Below are 14,002 nucleotides of genomic sequence, written 5' to 3'. Positions count from 1 at the left end.
AAGGCCAGCCTGGTCTACAAAGTAAACTCCAGGACAGCACATAGAGAACAGGCAAACACATCAAACGGTGACATATACACACATACATCACCAACAGAGTCTTGTAGCAGTCCCCAGCTGGCCCTCTCAAGGACATAACTAATGAGCCACAATGCATAAAGAGGCCCTGGCAGTTCAAGCAGACTTTGCTGTTGGCTTTGTGTGGCAAGATGGGGCTTTGCTACACAGGCCAGACTGGCTCTCCCCTGGAGTGTGAAGTATTTACAGGCAAACTCCTACAGGCCTACCTGCTTTCTTGGAAACATGTTTTAGCAGTTTATTTCGATGTGCTTATGTTTCCTTCAGCAAGATCTCACCAAATAGCTCTAGTGAGTCTAGAACTCACCCTGTAGTCAGGACAGCCTCGAATGTGCAGGCATCCTCAGGCCCTAGCATCCAGAGTGTGGGGAGATAGGCAGGCACCACCACAGCCTGCTGTGCTGTGGCTCTATCCTACTGTGTAGCAGTTGAACCCCAAAGAGTCTGTGAACTTTTCACCAACCATCTGCCAGTAGCCGTGAGAAATAAGTAATTGGAGACTGTGACTGATAAAAAGCTGTTTACTGTCTGACAAAGTCAAGCTCACAAAGAAATTTCCTTGAGTTTAATAAAGATGCTAAAAATGTTACTTTTTAAGTAGTTAACTTTTTTTTTTTTTACAAAGTTCTGTACATAAAATAAATATACAGAAGCAAACCCCATCAACTGTGTACATCAGTAATCCTCACTGGTGGGCTCACCATTTATAAGGAAGACATCATTCAACGCATCCTGTCACAGAGACCACCCTGTCTGTCATCAAGGACTTCTGCCCCAAAGGGCCATCACTGGGCCTCCTCGATGAAGTCTGAGAAACAGCAAGAAGCCTCCAACCTACTGACTAGCAAGTGGCCACAAAACCAATAGCTGTCTCGTCTAGAGTGTGGCCTAGTGGCAATGTCTATGACCAAAGCCCTTAAAATATGAGGTGTTCAGAACAGAAATCAGCCCTACCTCTCCTTGGCCAGTCACTGTGAAAGTGTGCGTAAGGCAATTGAGTTGAGGGTTAAGGGTTCACCTTGCTAATGTCAAAGCGACACTAACAAGAGTCTTAGCTTCATCCACCAGATGATGGGCCCCTGCGTCCAGGTCTCCAGGAGCAGGTTCCACCCCCTTCACCTGTCAGAGGGTTATAACCTGGAAATGAAAAGGAAACAGAACCACTTCAATGGCTGGAAATCTGGGAACATCCTATATTAAAACTGTAACCACAAATCTAGCATGTAAATTGCAAATTATAGATTCCCTCCTCACGGCCATTTCTAAGGGACTTTAGCTATTACATAAAAATAAGGTGGGTGAGGACAGTAGTGCAGCCTTCAATCCAAGTACTTGGGAGGCACGGAAAACATCAGTAGGAAATTACTCAAGATAGCTCTAAGATCCAATTATATAAAGACTCGAGTCACCCTATATCAAAAGATGTATACGTTCAAATAAAGGCTACTGACGCTGCAGAAAACTTCTGGATGTGGGTCTCACACCTGTAGGCCCACTCAGGAGGTTGAGGATAGACCATCTTGGCTGGATAAGGTCAGCCTTAACTACACAACGATTTCCAAAACAAACTGGGCTAGGTTTGAGACCTTGTCTCAAAAACAAAACATTTGAGAGGGTGTGATGGTCCAGGCCAATAGTTGAGCACTGGGAGGTGGAGGCAAGAGGAGCAGCAGGTCAAGGTCACCTTGGCTACATATGGAGCTGGAGGACAGAACAGGCCGAAGACCTTGTCTCAAAACCAAGTCAGCAACAGAAACCATACCCGACAACCAGGATGGAACTTTCTACTTCTGGGAGTCAGAACTGGGTCACCTACATCCCTTTTCCATCTCTCCCTCCCACATCAGCTCCTCAGCCAACCAAGATGGATAACTGGGTCTTTGCCAAACAGCCCCGTCTCCAGAGCCAGCCAGCCCTTCTGTGAGCTGGTTCTTTCCTCGCTCACTGTGAAACCTTGCCTTGAGCCTTAGTTTCCTCCTCTGCAAAGCCAGGCTATGTGGGTTGGCCCTAGCTCAGGGCTGCTGGACAGCACAGGGGCCATGCACGAACTTTACATGTCTGGTGTTTCCTTTTCCACAATGTCCACTGTGTATTCAGTATCTGAGAACTTTCAAGTTCCCGCCCTTCCTTCTGCAGTGTCCCTGAGCTCTGCAGGGCAGTAGGGGAGATTCCTAACACGCCAGGTTCTGCTGCCTCAAACTCAGCTCGAACCACAAAAGACTGCTGATTCCTCCTTGTGTGTATTCCATCTTCCTGAGAGATGTGAAATCCCTCAGGGACAAACAGAAGACGCGCTGCTATGGTGTCACCTGGGGAGTCCAGTCAGACACACAGAAAAAAGCTGAGTCAACGTCTGTCCACGCCCTGAGAAAGTTACACTCGCAGGAAGAGGGCAGCACCACCAGGAAGACAGCGTCTCCCCCATCATCCTAGCTGCTTAGGCACTCCGCAGCTGCTTCCCTCATACTGAGAGTCCTACACTTGGGACCCAAGTGACTTTAGAGACAGAATCTCAGTGTAGCCTAGGGTGGCCTCCACTTGAGCAATCCCTCTGCTTCAGCTTCCCAAGTGCTAGGATTCATGCATACATCACATGCTCTCTCTCAGCTGGAGAATCTTACTTTTAAAGGGAAATATAGAGCTGGGAGGATGGCTGCTCAGTGGGTAAAAGGACTTGAGCAAGCACAAGGACCTGAGTGGAAATCCCAGCACCCACGTGTAGAGTCAGGCACAGAAACACACACTCTTGCAACCCCAGTACTGTAGGGCTAGAAACAGGACTGCTGTGGCTTTCCAGATGCCACACTAGCTCCAGCATGAGGGAGACCCCGCCTCAAGGGAATACTGTGGAAACTGGTGGAACAAGAGACATTGTAATGTCCTTCTCTAGCCTCTGTGTAGAAGCATGGGCACGCACAGTGCACACACACCACACACACAGAGCACAGATAAAAAGACAATATGTTTTGTAAGTGTTGAAAATCCTAGATGTTTCTTTCACATTGCTAAGTTCTTACCACCTCCCCGTAAAGGCTTTTTGTCAGATTTTCCTTTGGGGATGACCGATGAAGTAGAAGGTCCAGGACCATCTTCTTCCTGTTTGAACAAACATAGGCTTAAGAGTCAATAAATTCTACTTGGGGCTACAATATGCTATGTTCTGGGTTCAGTTTGCAAAGCCACAAAACCACTCCAAACGCCAGTACTCTACATGACTAAGTATTGCCTCCTCCGGTTACCTGAGGCCTTCCTGAGTTTCTTTTGTAACTTCTGCCTTCTTGCATGCTGTCCCACATTTCAATCTTCTGTCTCCTTTTCTCTTCTTCAAGCTAAGAAAGAACCACACACAATGAGCCAGGCAGTGATAGTGTGCATCTTTGATCCTAGCACTTGGAGGCAGAGGCAGGAGGATCTCTGAGTTTGAGGCCAGCCTGGTCTACAGAGTGAGTTCCAGAGAGGACAACCAGGGCTGTTACACAAAGAAATCCTGTCTCAAAACACACACGCATGCACGCACGCACGCACACACACAGGGGAGAGAGAGAGAGAGAGAGAACGATATACAAGAAAGCACACATAGGATGCATCCACAAGCTCCTATTATTCTCAAAAAAGTGCTCATTTTAGGAAATCTTAATTCAAACATCTTCCAAAGCAAGTCTTCACTTCCATCTCTTAAACAGCAACCACACTGCTGTAGAAAGCTGGGCACTGTGGTATGCACCTGCAATCCTGGCCCTCGGGAAGATGAGAGATGACTAAGTTCAATGCCACCCTGGCCTACACAGTGAGACCCAGTCTCAAAAATGACCTGGAATGAGTGGGTGTGGCTGGGTTTTATCACCTGAGTGGCACCTGGCTGTGCCTCAGGCACTGGATCATAGGACAACAGATTTCTAAGTGCACTGGAAAGTTAAGCAGTGTGGAAACCTAAGGGGAGATGAATCCCAACAGAAAACCTGCACTCCCTAATGAGCGCCCAAGAAAAACACATGGTCTTTGCTCTGCTCCCTGTCCCATGGACCGTAGGCCTTTTTGCAAGCAACCAAGTGTCTCAGTGGACATGGACGACAGTGGTTTGCCTGATCCCATTTCCAGCGCCATCCATTCTGCACTATTAAACTGTGATAGATAAGGACATGTGACAAGATTCCTTAAAAGCATATATTCTGCAGATCTCCCATAGCATGTACATCTCTTGCTAAATCTGCCCTTCAAGCTTCCATTGCTTATAAAAACAGGAAGTTAAGAAAAATAGCAAATACTTCTTAACATAATGGTTGCTTTCTATCGCCAGCTACATCAAGAAGCCGGGTGGTAGTGGTGGCAGTAGCAGCCCACACCTTTAATCCCAGCACTTGGGAGACAGAGACAGGTGATCTCTGTGGGTTTGGGGATAGCCTGGTCAACAGAGTGAGTTCTAAGACTGCCAGAACTATACAGAGAAACCCAGTCTTGAAAGAAACCAATCAACCAAACAAACAATAAAAAATACCCCAAAACAAGCAAGAAAAAGAATGTACGGTATAACTGAGTCGGGCCTGGTGATACACACCTGTGATCCCAGAATCCCCAGCTCTAGGGAAGCACAGGCAAACTTCTGGCTAGCCAGGGCTACATGAGACCATGCCTCAAAAAACAAAAACAAAAACAACAAACAAAACAACAACAAAACAACCAAAACATATCCAATCCATCTTAACAAAACCAAAATCAGAGGGAAGAGGGGTGTGCAGGATGGCTCAGCAGGCAGATTGCTTGCTGAATAAGCCGGATGACCTGTGTGAGCCCCAGAACTCATGGTAGAAGGAAAGAATGGCCCTGTAAGCTGTCCTCTGACCCCCCATAGCGTACCATGGCATACATGTGACTGCACTCACACAAACTTAATAAATAAATAAACGTCCCAAGTAGATGTACAGCAGATAAATTCTAGCATTACCTATGAGAACTCTAAGCTAACTATGAGCCAGGCAGATAGGATAAACGTTAAGAAAAAAAATGCACATACTATTTCCATTTCTATGGAGAGGGACTCACACAATATGCTCATAAAATATTAGATAAAATAGATCTGTGAAAATACCTAAAATAATTAGTATTACATGGGCTATTGAGGCAGCAGGTAAGAAGCAGGGACAGTGGAGACTTACTCCACAGAACAGACTTCTATACCACATGTTTCTAATTATGAACTTTAACATCAGTAGCAAACACTTCAGGCCGGTGACTGAGAGTTTGGACAATGAACTTCCACTGAAGGCTGCTACTGGAAGAAGTGTGAGGAGGGAGGGTGTATGCTTGGCTTGTGTCTTGTTATGTCCTTTCCTTCTGAGTCCCAGCCAAGCTAGGCAGACCAGATCCAAAGAGATGACCAGGCAAAAATAAGTGAAGCTGCAACCTACAGCAGAAAGGCACATGTCCTTGGACACCTCAGTAACGCAACTAAGACTATAATAAAAGGACCAAATCCTCTGGTGCCTCAAAGCTGACAGAGGGTTCTTTCTGTGGGGATGAGACAGGCTCTGGAAACTTCTGGACTGAAACTAGAAGGCAGTCATTTCAGTGAGAGATCAGCTCAATGCTGGTGTCAAGTGTGAGCTGAATGAAATGTCACCAGACTCTTGCACTTGAATGTTTGGTCTCCAGCTGGCGGCAGGCAAGGTTTGGGAACGTCGTGGAACCTTTGGGAAGGGCAGCCTTGCTGGAGAAAGCATGTGGATTTTGAGGACTTATAGCCCGGCTCTATTTCCTATCCTCTCTGCTGCTTGTATGAGGATGAAGAGCATCAGTCTGCTTCCTGCTGCCATGACAGACTGCATCCTCCCCCGGGACTGTACACCAAAATAAACCCTGTCTCCCCAGCTGCTTTTGCCATTCCATCATAGCAACAGAAAAGAGCCACCACCTGATACAACAGTCTCCTCCCATGAGAAACCTGGCTGACCTGGCAGTTCTTATTCCTTCACCTCCACCAGCACAGTCTCCATCCAGGCCCTACGCTACCCTTTCTTGGGTCTTCTGAAACCCGCTGCAGTGTGCTCGACCACCCTAAACCAGGTAATATGCGATACGAAACTGCAAACAAAACTCAATACGAAGCCTGTAATGCCAGCACTCAGCATCACAAGGTGTCCAGGCACGGGGGAGACAGGCTGGCATCTACCCTGGCTCCAGTGCCCTGTGACCCGGGCACACAGTTTTGTTGAACAAGGCTGTTATAAGAAAACACCTGAAGGCAAGACAAACAAGAGATACACTTTTCTTCAAGCGTTTCTCTCTTGACAATTCAAAACTGCACAAAGCAAGCATGCTGGCCAACAGTAAACTAAATGAAATAATTCCTGATATCCACCCAAGACAAGTACTCACTCGCTCCCATACACACACCACCCTCATGTGCCATGTGAATTTCACTGTCATAATGTATTCACACAGCTGTTCCTAACTGCATATTTTTCTCTGTATCACCAATGTAAACACAGTAGACTCTAAAATGCATCTTGAATTTAATGAGACACGACCCTGCTCTGAGCTTGCAAGTAATATCAAGGGCAAAAGTGTGGATCAGCAGTAGAGACCTTGCTTAGCATGCTCAAGGTCCTGAAAAAACAAAGACAAGACCCAACAAATTTATTAAGTCAACCCAGCTCATACCTGTCTTAGTTTTTCCTTATGTTTTTCAACTTGGGCATTCAGATCTTCCTGCATTCTCAAACGAGCAGCTGCTAAAGCCTCTTGTCGCTTAACAACAACATCAGGCTCTAAAATAGAGAAACAGTTAGGTATGAGTTCGTATGAAATAGCCTATATAGAGAGCTTCAAATGTCAGGAAAACACAACAAAGTAGCCCGTTTTTACTCATAGCAGAGCACTGAGCTCTCTGATGGCCGCCATGGTGAGATTCCACTGTACAAATGGTCATCTCATTGACACCTGATCTTTAGGTTGACCAGCATTCCAAGCAAAGCAGAAGGCTTTGTATCTTTATCTATTTATCCATCCCTGATTAGCCCAGGTCTACGAGAAGAGGTGCAAGATTCTTGTTCCTACAAAGCAAAGTCCTTTCAACCAGAATTAAGACTCTGAATGTCCCAGTTTAACTTACTTTTGGTTGAGACAAGGTCCTGTATAACTTCGACTGACCTCAAACTCACTATGTATCCCAGAATGTCCTTGAACTCCTGATCCTCCTGCATCTACCTCCCAGTGGGGGGCTATGAAAGCCTGCCACCATACCCAGTTTTATTTGGTACTGGAGATCAAATGCTATGTCTTGTGTTTACTACTTAAGCACTCTACAAACCGAGTCACAGTCCCAGCTTACTTTTAAAAAAATAATTAAAAAACAAAACAAAACAACAAAAACAACAACAACAACAACAACAAAAACAAAAACAAAAAAAAAACCAGGGCCTCATATGTAGCTCTGGCTGACCTGGAACTCTCTATGCAGACTGGGCTGACCCCAAATCCATACAGCTCTGTCTTCCTCGGCCCCCTGTATTAAAGGTGTGCCCCACACCCAGACCTAGTTAACTTTTCTACCTAGTTGTAAATCAAGGCTTTCCACCCCAGTCTCAGTAGTATAGAGTCAGATGAACGGTGCTCTGTATTTAAGCCCCATGCAACATAAAACAATATTTCTTTAGGACACACTCACAGGAGTGTAGCTTCTAAACAGAATGGCTGCCCTTTGAGATTTCTTTAAACCACCAAATGATAAGTGGAAATCAGGTCCGATGAGGTTGGTGAAAAATCAAAATGAAATGCATGTAAACCTAACACTGGAGTGTGTGTATGGGGGAGGCCGCACAGCTATTGGAATATGGAAGGAAGGAAGGAAGGAAGGAAGGAAGGAAGGAAGGAAGGAAGGGAGGAAGGGAGGAGGGAGGAGGGAGGGAGGAAGGGAGGGAAGAAAGGAGGAAGGAAGGAAAACACAAGAGCCACTAAATGGCACAGCCATATCCAATGAGAGCAGTTAAAAGTCATAAAGCCAATGCAACTGTTTGACAAATATCTAGCAAGGCTGAGTGATACAATGGCTGTCATGTGGCTTTCCACTTCTGGTCTTCATCTCCATGTGTTGTAATGCTGGGGGGCTTTTAATATTTGGACAGCTTGGGGATATGGATTGATGGGAAATTTATCAATCTTTTATGCTTTCCCCCAGGGGTACAGCTTCTAAGCTTTCCCAGAAAGTCCTGAGCACGCCACCCCTCCCACTCTTAGGGAGATGTCCTTATCTGACCCTACCTGAGGGTCTTCCTTATGCCTGGAGGTTGTGTCTCAAATAAAAATAACAGAAACTTCCTTGTGAGGCTCCGGCTCCAAGGTACTCTTGGGTCACCTGCCCCTGTATTTACTCAGGAACAGGATGATTAGAACAAGGTAAACTTAGGAAGATAAACAAGATTCAGTGGGCTAGAGAAGTTGGCAGATCAGGTTATAAGGCTCTTCTTCCTATCCACTTAGGCGGATACGTGGCCCATAAGACTGGGGGGCATATATAGTATACCCCACCCCCCACCCCAGAAAAAGATACAGCAGCAAAGTTAAATTGGCTGGAGTTATCTCTGCCCTACACAGGGTCTTACACTGATGGACAAGGAATGAGGTATTCCGACCTCCCTTAGAAAAGTTAGCTTGTGCAGGGCCACTGTGGTGTCCTGGGACCAAGGAACAAAAGCATACCAAGATTAGACATATAAACGAATTCCACAAATATAAAAACATTGTATTATGTCCAAAATTGAATACTAACTGTAGCAGCTTTGACCTGAAGATTTTCCTTGGGCCTAATGACAGTTAGCACTCTGACCACCAAAAGTTGATAATAAACTGCTCAGGGCATGACAATTTGCCCAGGCTGGTTTGGAGATTTTTCGGTCTTGTCTAGTGCCCTGGAAACCACAAGAGCTTCCAGCCTGAGAACGAGCTGTCATGCTCTGGCAAAGTGTGCCTCTAGATTCTTAAAGAATGGGTTATGAGGTTGATGAGGGAAAATGATTGAGGGAAACGATAACTCTGTTCTGTCACAGTTTATTGATGAAGACTAAACTTATGACCATGAGGAAGTTAAAATACATGTTGGGGACAAAAATATAATCTATGTTTTTGGAACAACACGAAATCAATCCCTCCCTACTGAGTTCTATATAAATAAAGAAGCACCCCACTTCCAGTCAGTCAGGCTGCAAGATTCCGAGGATTCCGGTGCCTGAATCCCTCCTCCCTTACCACTCCTGATTTCATCCACCGGACCTGGCCATCTCCAAGAACTGGCTCCCAGCAGCTAAACATGATGTGCATCCATCGGGGAATCTTTGCATCTCAATAAAATCTTTCAAAACTCAAACTTGAAGGCATATTTTGGCACCACCCACTAAGTAAACGACAGGCGCCTTCTTTTCTATCACATGATACTAACCCAGAACAGCCTCAGCTTGGTCCAGCTGCCTCTGCCTTAAAGCCCTCAGTCGCAGGGAGAGCTTCTGGATGACAATGTAGAGAAGGACGCAGCTGAAGAGGATGTACCAGCCATAGCTGGCCAGCAGGGAGCCCACTGAAAAAAGAAACCAGTTTCAGAAACGGAAAATAGCACTTTTTCCCCCTTCATTAATACTCTACAAAAATAATCGTAGCTCCTTCCTTCAGAACCATCACGATCTAGCTGAGGAAATGGACTCCTAAAGTAGTGAATCGCTGGGTACAGAAACTTCTCAACTACAAGGGGACTAGGGAGTAGCCCAGAGGGTGCAGAGCACAGCTGCTAGGTCCTGAAGAACTAAGGGGGGTCGTGTCTATCTGATTCAGGAAAGGAAAGGCCATCCAGACTCCATGAGTTTAACTTTGTTAAGGCGTGAGACAGCAGTGTGTTGGGGCCAGGCAGAACGAAAGGCCGGGCGGAGGACTCCACTGCAAAAGGAAGATGTTAAAAGGACTCCAGTGAACCAAGCCCGTGAGCGCCGGCCCAACTAGGGCGACTTCGAGAAAGCTGAGCTCGGGCCCAGCCAGCAGGCCCGGTCAGCCCACGGCATTAACGCCAAGCTTCCTGGAGGCCGACCCACCGAGCATGGCGGCGCCCGCCACCTCTCACCTGTGACGTGCAGGAATCGCAGGCTCTCGGTCTCCAGCGCCGGCCTCGCGGACAGAGGTTCCTCCCCGCGATCCATGGCTGCGGCCGCCAACGACTAGCCCTTCACTCGGTTCTGCGCTTCCGGTTCTGCCCTATGTACACGTGGCGCCCCCGGCCGTGGCAGTACTGACCTATCGCCGCTCGACCTTCCTCGACGATCGACCAATCACAGAGGGGGTGTGACCAGAGGGTGGGGCTGGACGACGCCCAGGCGGAAGCGCGTTTGACTTGGGGGAGGAGTTTGCAGCATTTTTTTTTTTTCTTTACAGACCTTGTACTTGATACTGATTGGACACTGAGGCCTATGCGATTTGAAGCCTCCAGGAGATGTGATTTCGTCTCACCCTTGTCTCAAGGCCACGGAGGGGTTTGCAGCATAGACCCTCTCCAATCGTGTGTAAAGCGATCTACTTAAGGGAAGGAATTAATGTAGTAATGACTCCAACATGTTTAGAATCATGTGTCACATTACCACAGTTTTTGTAATGGTTCCCTGCAACATATTAGGGACACAATAAAGAAGATTGCTGCGATTTGAAATGGAACTGATGGAATCAAATTTCCAAGGTGAGGTCAATCAATGGGATTAAGAAAGGTGAGTACTTTATTTGTGGTGTTTAACGGTGGGACCTTTGGGAAACTATTATATGAGGTCAATGTGGAGTTCCCCAGGGAAAAGGAGACCAGATTTATATGCACCCCACCACGACACAACACAGCCAAAGGATATGATGGAATCTATATGGTGCTGCACCAAGCTTTTGAATCTCCAAAACGGAAATAAAACTCACTGTGTCATAAAAATTAGTCTGTCAAGAATCCTGTTACAGTAATAAGTTTCTGAAGGACAGATGTTCATGGGACATGGGAGAGAAAAGCCTGGAACCACTTTACATTATCAACCACCTTGAAAATGGACTACTTTGATGACTGGATATTATGTTAAGGATATGAAGATAAGACATGAATTTGCTGAATTTTTAAAATTTTATGTTCTCACTGGTTTCCTCCTAGTGGTAAAAAATGATCATTCTGTTTAAAATTTTTGGGTATTGATGACTTCGACCCCACCTCTGAGCCACATCTCTGTTTGAATCTTCTCTTTGCTTAAGGTGATTTCTTTCTTTCTTTGGCTTTATCATACAAATGCAAGTGAAACATCTGGTAACCAGGGAGGAGGCTGCTCATTTTCCTGTTTATCCAGTCCCTTAACATCTGTAATCATGATGATGAAATAAGCAGTAACATTTAGTTTCATTAGAAGACAAGGTGGAGGGGAAATGTGGGGCAGTGGTGGCACATGCCTTCAAATTGGTCTCTGAGGCCAGCGTGATGCAGAGCTCAGGACAGTGAGGGCTACACAGAAAAACCTTGCCTTAAAAACCAACCAAGCTGGGAGGTGCTGGCTCATGCCTTTAATCCCAGAACACTGGTTAAGAGGACTTAGTTTCATTAAAAGAGGAGGTGCTGGCTCATGCTTTTAATCCTAGCACTCAGGAGGCAGAGGTTGGTGGATCTCTGAGTTAGAGGCCAGGCCTGTCTACAGAGTGAGTTCCAGGACAGCCAAGGCTACACAGAGAAACCCTGTCTCAAAAAACCAAAACCAATAAAAAGGGAGGTGAGGGGATATGACCAAAGTGCATGGTACACAGATATGACAGTGTCATAATGAAATCATTATTTTACACAGTGAATGACCATAAAAAGCGATCTTTTCCATTTGGGACCTTGCCATCTAAAATGGAAACTAGCAGCAATTCAGAAAGATAACACATTAAAATATAGCAAGTAGGCGTAGGAATGTATCTCAATTGGCCAGGTGGTTCCTTGCCTAGCCTATACAAAATCTCAGGTGTAAAGCCCCTCACTGCATAACTGAGTATGTGGCAAATGCTTCTAACCCCAGCATTTGTGAGGTGGTGCTTAAAGAGCATCAGGAATTCAGGGTCTCATCTTTGGTGTCAATAGGAAGGCCACAGCCTGCCTCAAAAAACAAAATGGTGGGAGACAAAGGCAGGTGAAGCTCTGTAGTTAACCCTTCTCAAAAACAACAAAGTATAACATTCAACTAAAATGTAAGGTTTTTGAATTGAGTGCATGGATTTTGGGCTTTTATTTCAGTTCTACAATACTGCACCTACTTCTCGGGTGTGATCCCTTTGTCCCTTTCATCAAGTGGTAGCTGTCTACCCACACTTACTGCAGCACTTGAACAGCTCAGGTGTTACTTAGAAAACTAGGGCAAAGGTGAATAGTAACCACAACTCCCACCACTGACTACATAGACTCAATGCCTAACTCTGTCACTTACAATCACATCCTATGTGGGTCCTTCTTATAGCCATACCCTTTGGGTTAGAATTTTCCCATCCGTTGTACCCAGCCAGGTAAATTGCTTTGGTTAATGTCGAGTTAAAGCATAAGACTTATCAGTTTTGAGTATAGTTTAATTGCCCAAGGAGAGTCAGGCATAGAAAGCCTACTTTAGTCACAGATGTCACGAGATTGCACAAGACTAGGCTCCTAAACATCCTACCACCAGTGGGAGAGGAGCTAATTGGGGCCTACCCTAACCCCTAAGACCTACTAGTTGACGGAGGTGCAAGAAACATTTTCTTCAGTGGTGTAGCCATTAGTAAGGTGCCCAAGTTCCCATAAACAACCCTAATTCATTAAATCAGACACAAAAAGGGCACAGCTAATTGGAAAGAGGGAGACCATCTGAAGAACAAAGGAGGCTAGCAGGTGTGTGTGTGTGTGTGTGTGTGTGTGTGTACAATTAAAACGCATCATGTACATGAGTGGACATGTCATAAAACCCATTCTTATCCATAATTAACATGGGGTAATAAAAGCATTAAAAATAAAGAGCAGAGTCAAAACAGATGAAAACAGATGGTGTGGCCAAACCTGCTGGCAAACTCCCAGAATTGCTGTTTTCCAAGACAAAAAGCAACTACACAGATGAAGGGTGTGGGGAGCTCAAGGGCTCAGAGGAGGCAATAAAACGACAGACCTGCTCAAGTGATAAGGGCCTGCCACTTTCCAGGAATGCACCACACCCTCAGTGCCCACAGGGGCCAGAAGAGGGTGCTAGATTCCCTGAAACTTACAGAAGGTTGTGATCTGCCGTGCTGGTTCGAGAACCAAACTCAGGTCATCCTCTTGGAGACGTCCTCTGAACACTGAGCCATCTTTCCAGCTCCAACACCTGTGTGTGCACTTATATGTATGTGGACACATGTATGGAGAGAGTATTTCTATGGTGTGGATTCCAGGGATCAAGCTTCAGCTAGTCAGTTTTGTTATATTCATTAACTTAATTAGGTCAAGTCTCAAAACTAGGGCATTTACATTTTACAAACGCTAGAGAAAAAAACATCCAAGATCAGGCGTGGTGACACCCCTGTAATCTCAGCTGTTGGGATGCAGAGGCAGGATTAGGAGGTCCAGGCCAGTTTTAGCATGTGGCTAGCTCAAAGCCAGCCTGGGCTACATGAGACATCATCTCAAATCAGCATCTTCATGCAGCTCCATGGACTCATTCCTACAAGTGTTGCATGACTATCAGTTGATACAAATTTCTGCTGCTAACACGACCATTATTAGCCTGAATGAAATTCATGCCCTACAAAACAATTCAAGGAAAATGTTAGGCTCCAGGTAAAACATGGATTGAAGGTTCAAATGATTGAACCTCGTCAATTACTTAGGTCCTGGAACACAGAAGAAAGGAAGCCTCACTTGCCGCTGCCAGCTTTGCAAAGTCCGTGACACTGGGACAGT

General features: G+C 45.8%; 1 protein-coding gene across 1 annotated transcript; it reads right to left on the bottom strand.

The window, feature by feature from the left end:
- Positions 1–583: 583 nt before the first annotated feature.
- Positions 584–10,281, bottom strand: Selenos (selenoprotein S). Its single transcript, NM_173120.2, is given in 6 exon segments — positions 584–1,215; positions 3,096–3,174; positions 3,318–3,407; positions 6,736–6,842; positions 9,509–9,643; positions 10,178–10,281. Coding segments are annotated over 6 exon segments (573 nt in total). The 5' UTR covers positions 10,254–10,281; the 3' UTR covers positions 584–1,129.
- Between the last annotated feature and the right edge of the window lie 3,721 nt (positions 10,282–14,002).

The sequence above is a fragment of the Rattus norvegicus genome, chromosome 1, assembly GCF_021556685.1.
Source record: "Rattus norvegicus strain SHRSP/BbbUtx chromosome 1, alternate assembly SHRSP_T2T, whole genome shotgun sequence".
NCBI classification, from domain to species: Eukaryota; Metazoa; Chordata; class Mammalia; order Rodentia; family Muridae; genus Rattus; species Rattus norvegicus.
Note: the sequence above shows the minus strand (reverse complement) of the source record. Positions and strands in the feature narration are given on the sequence as shown.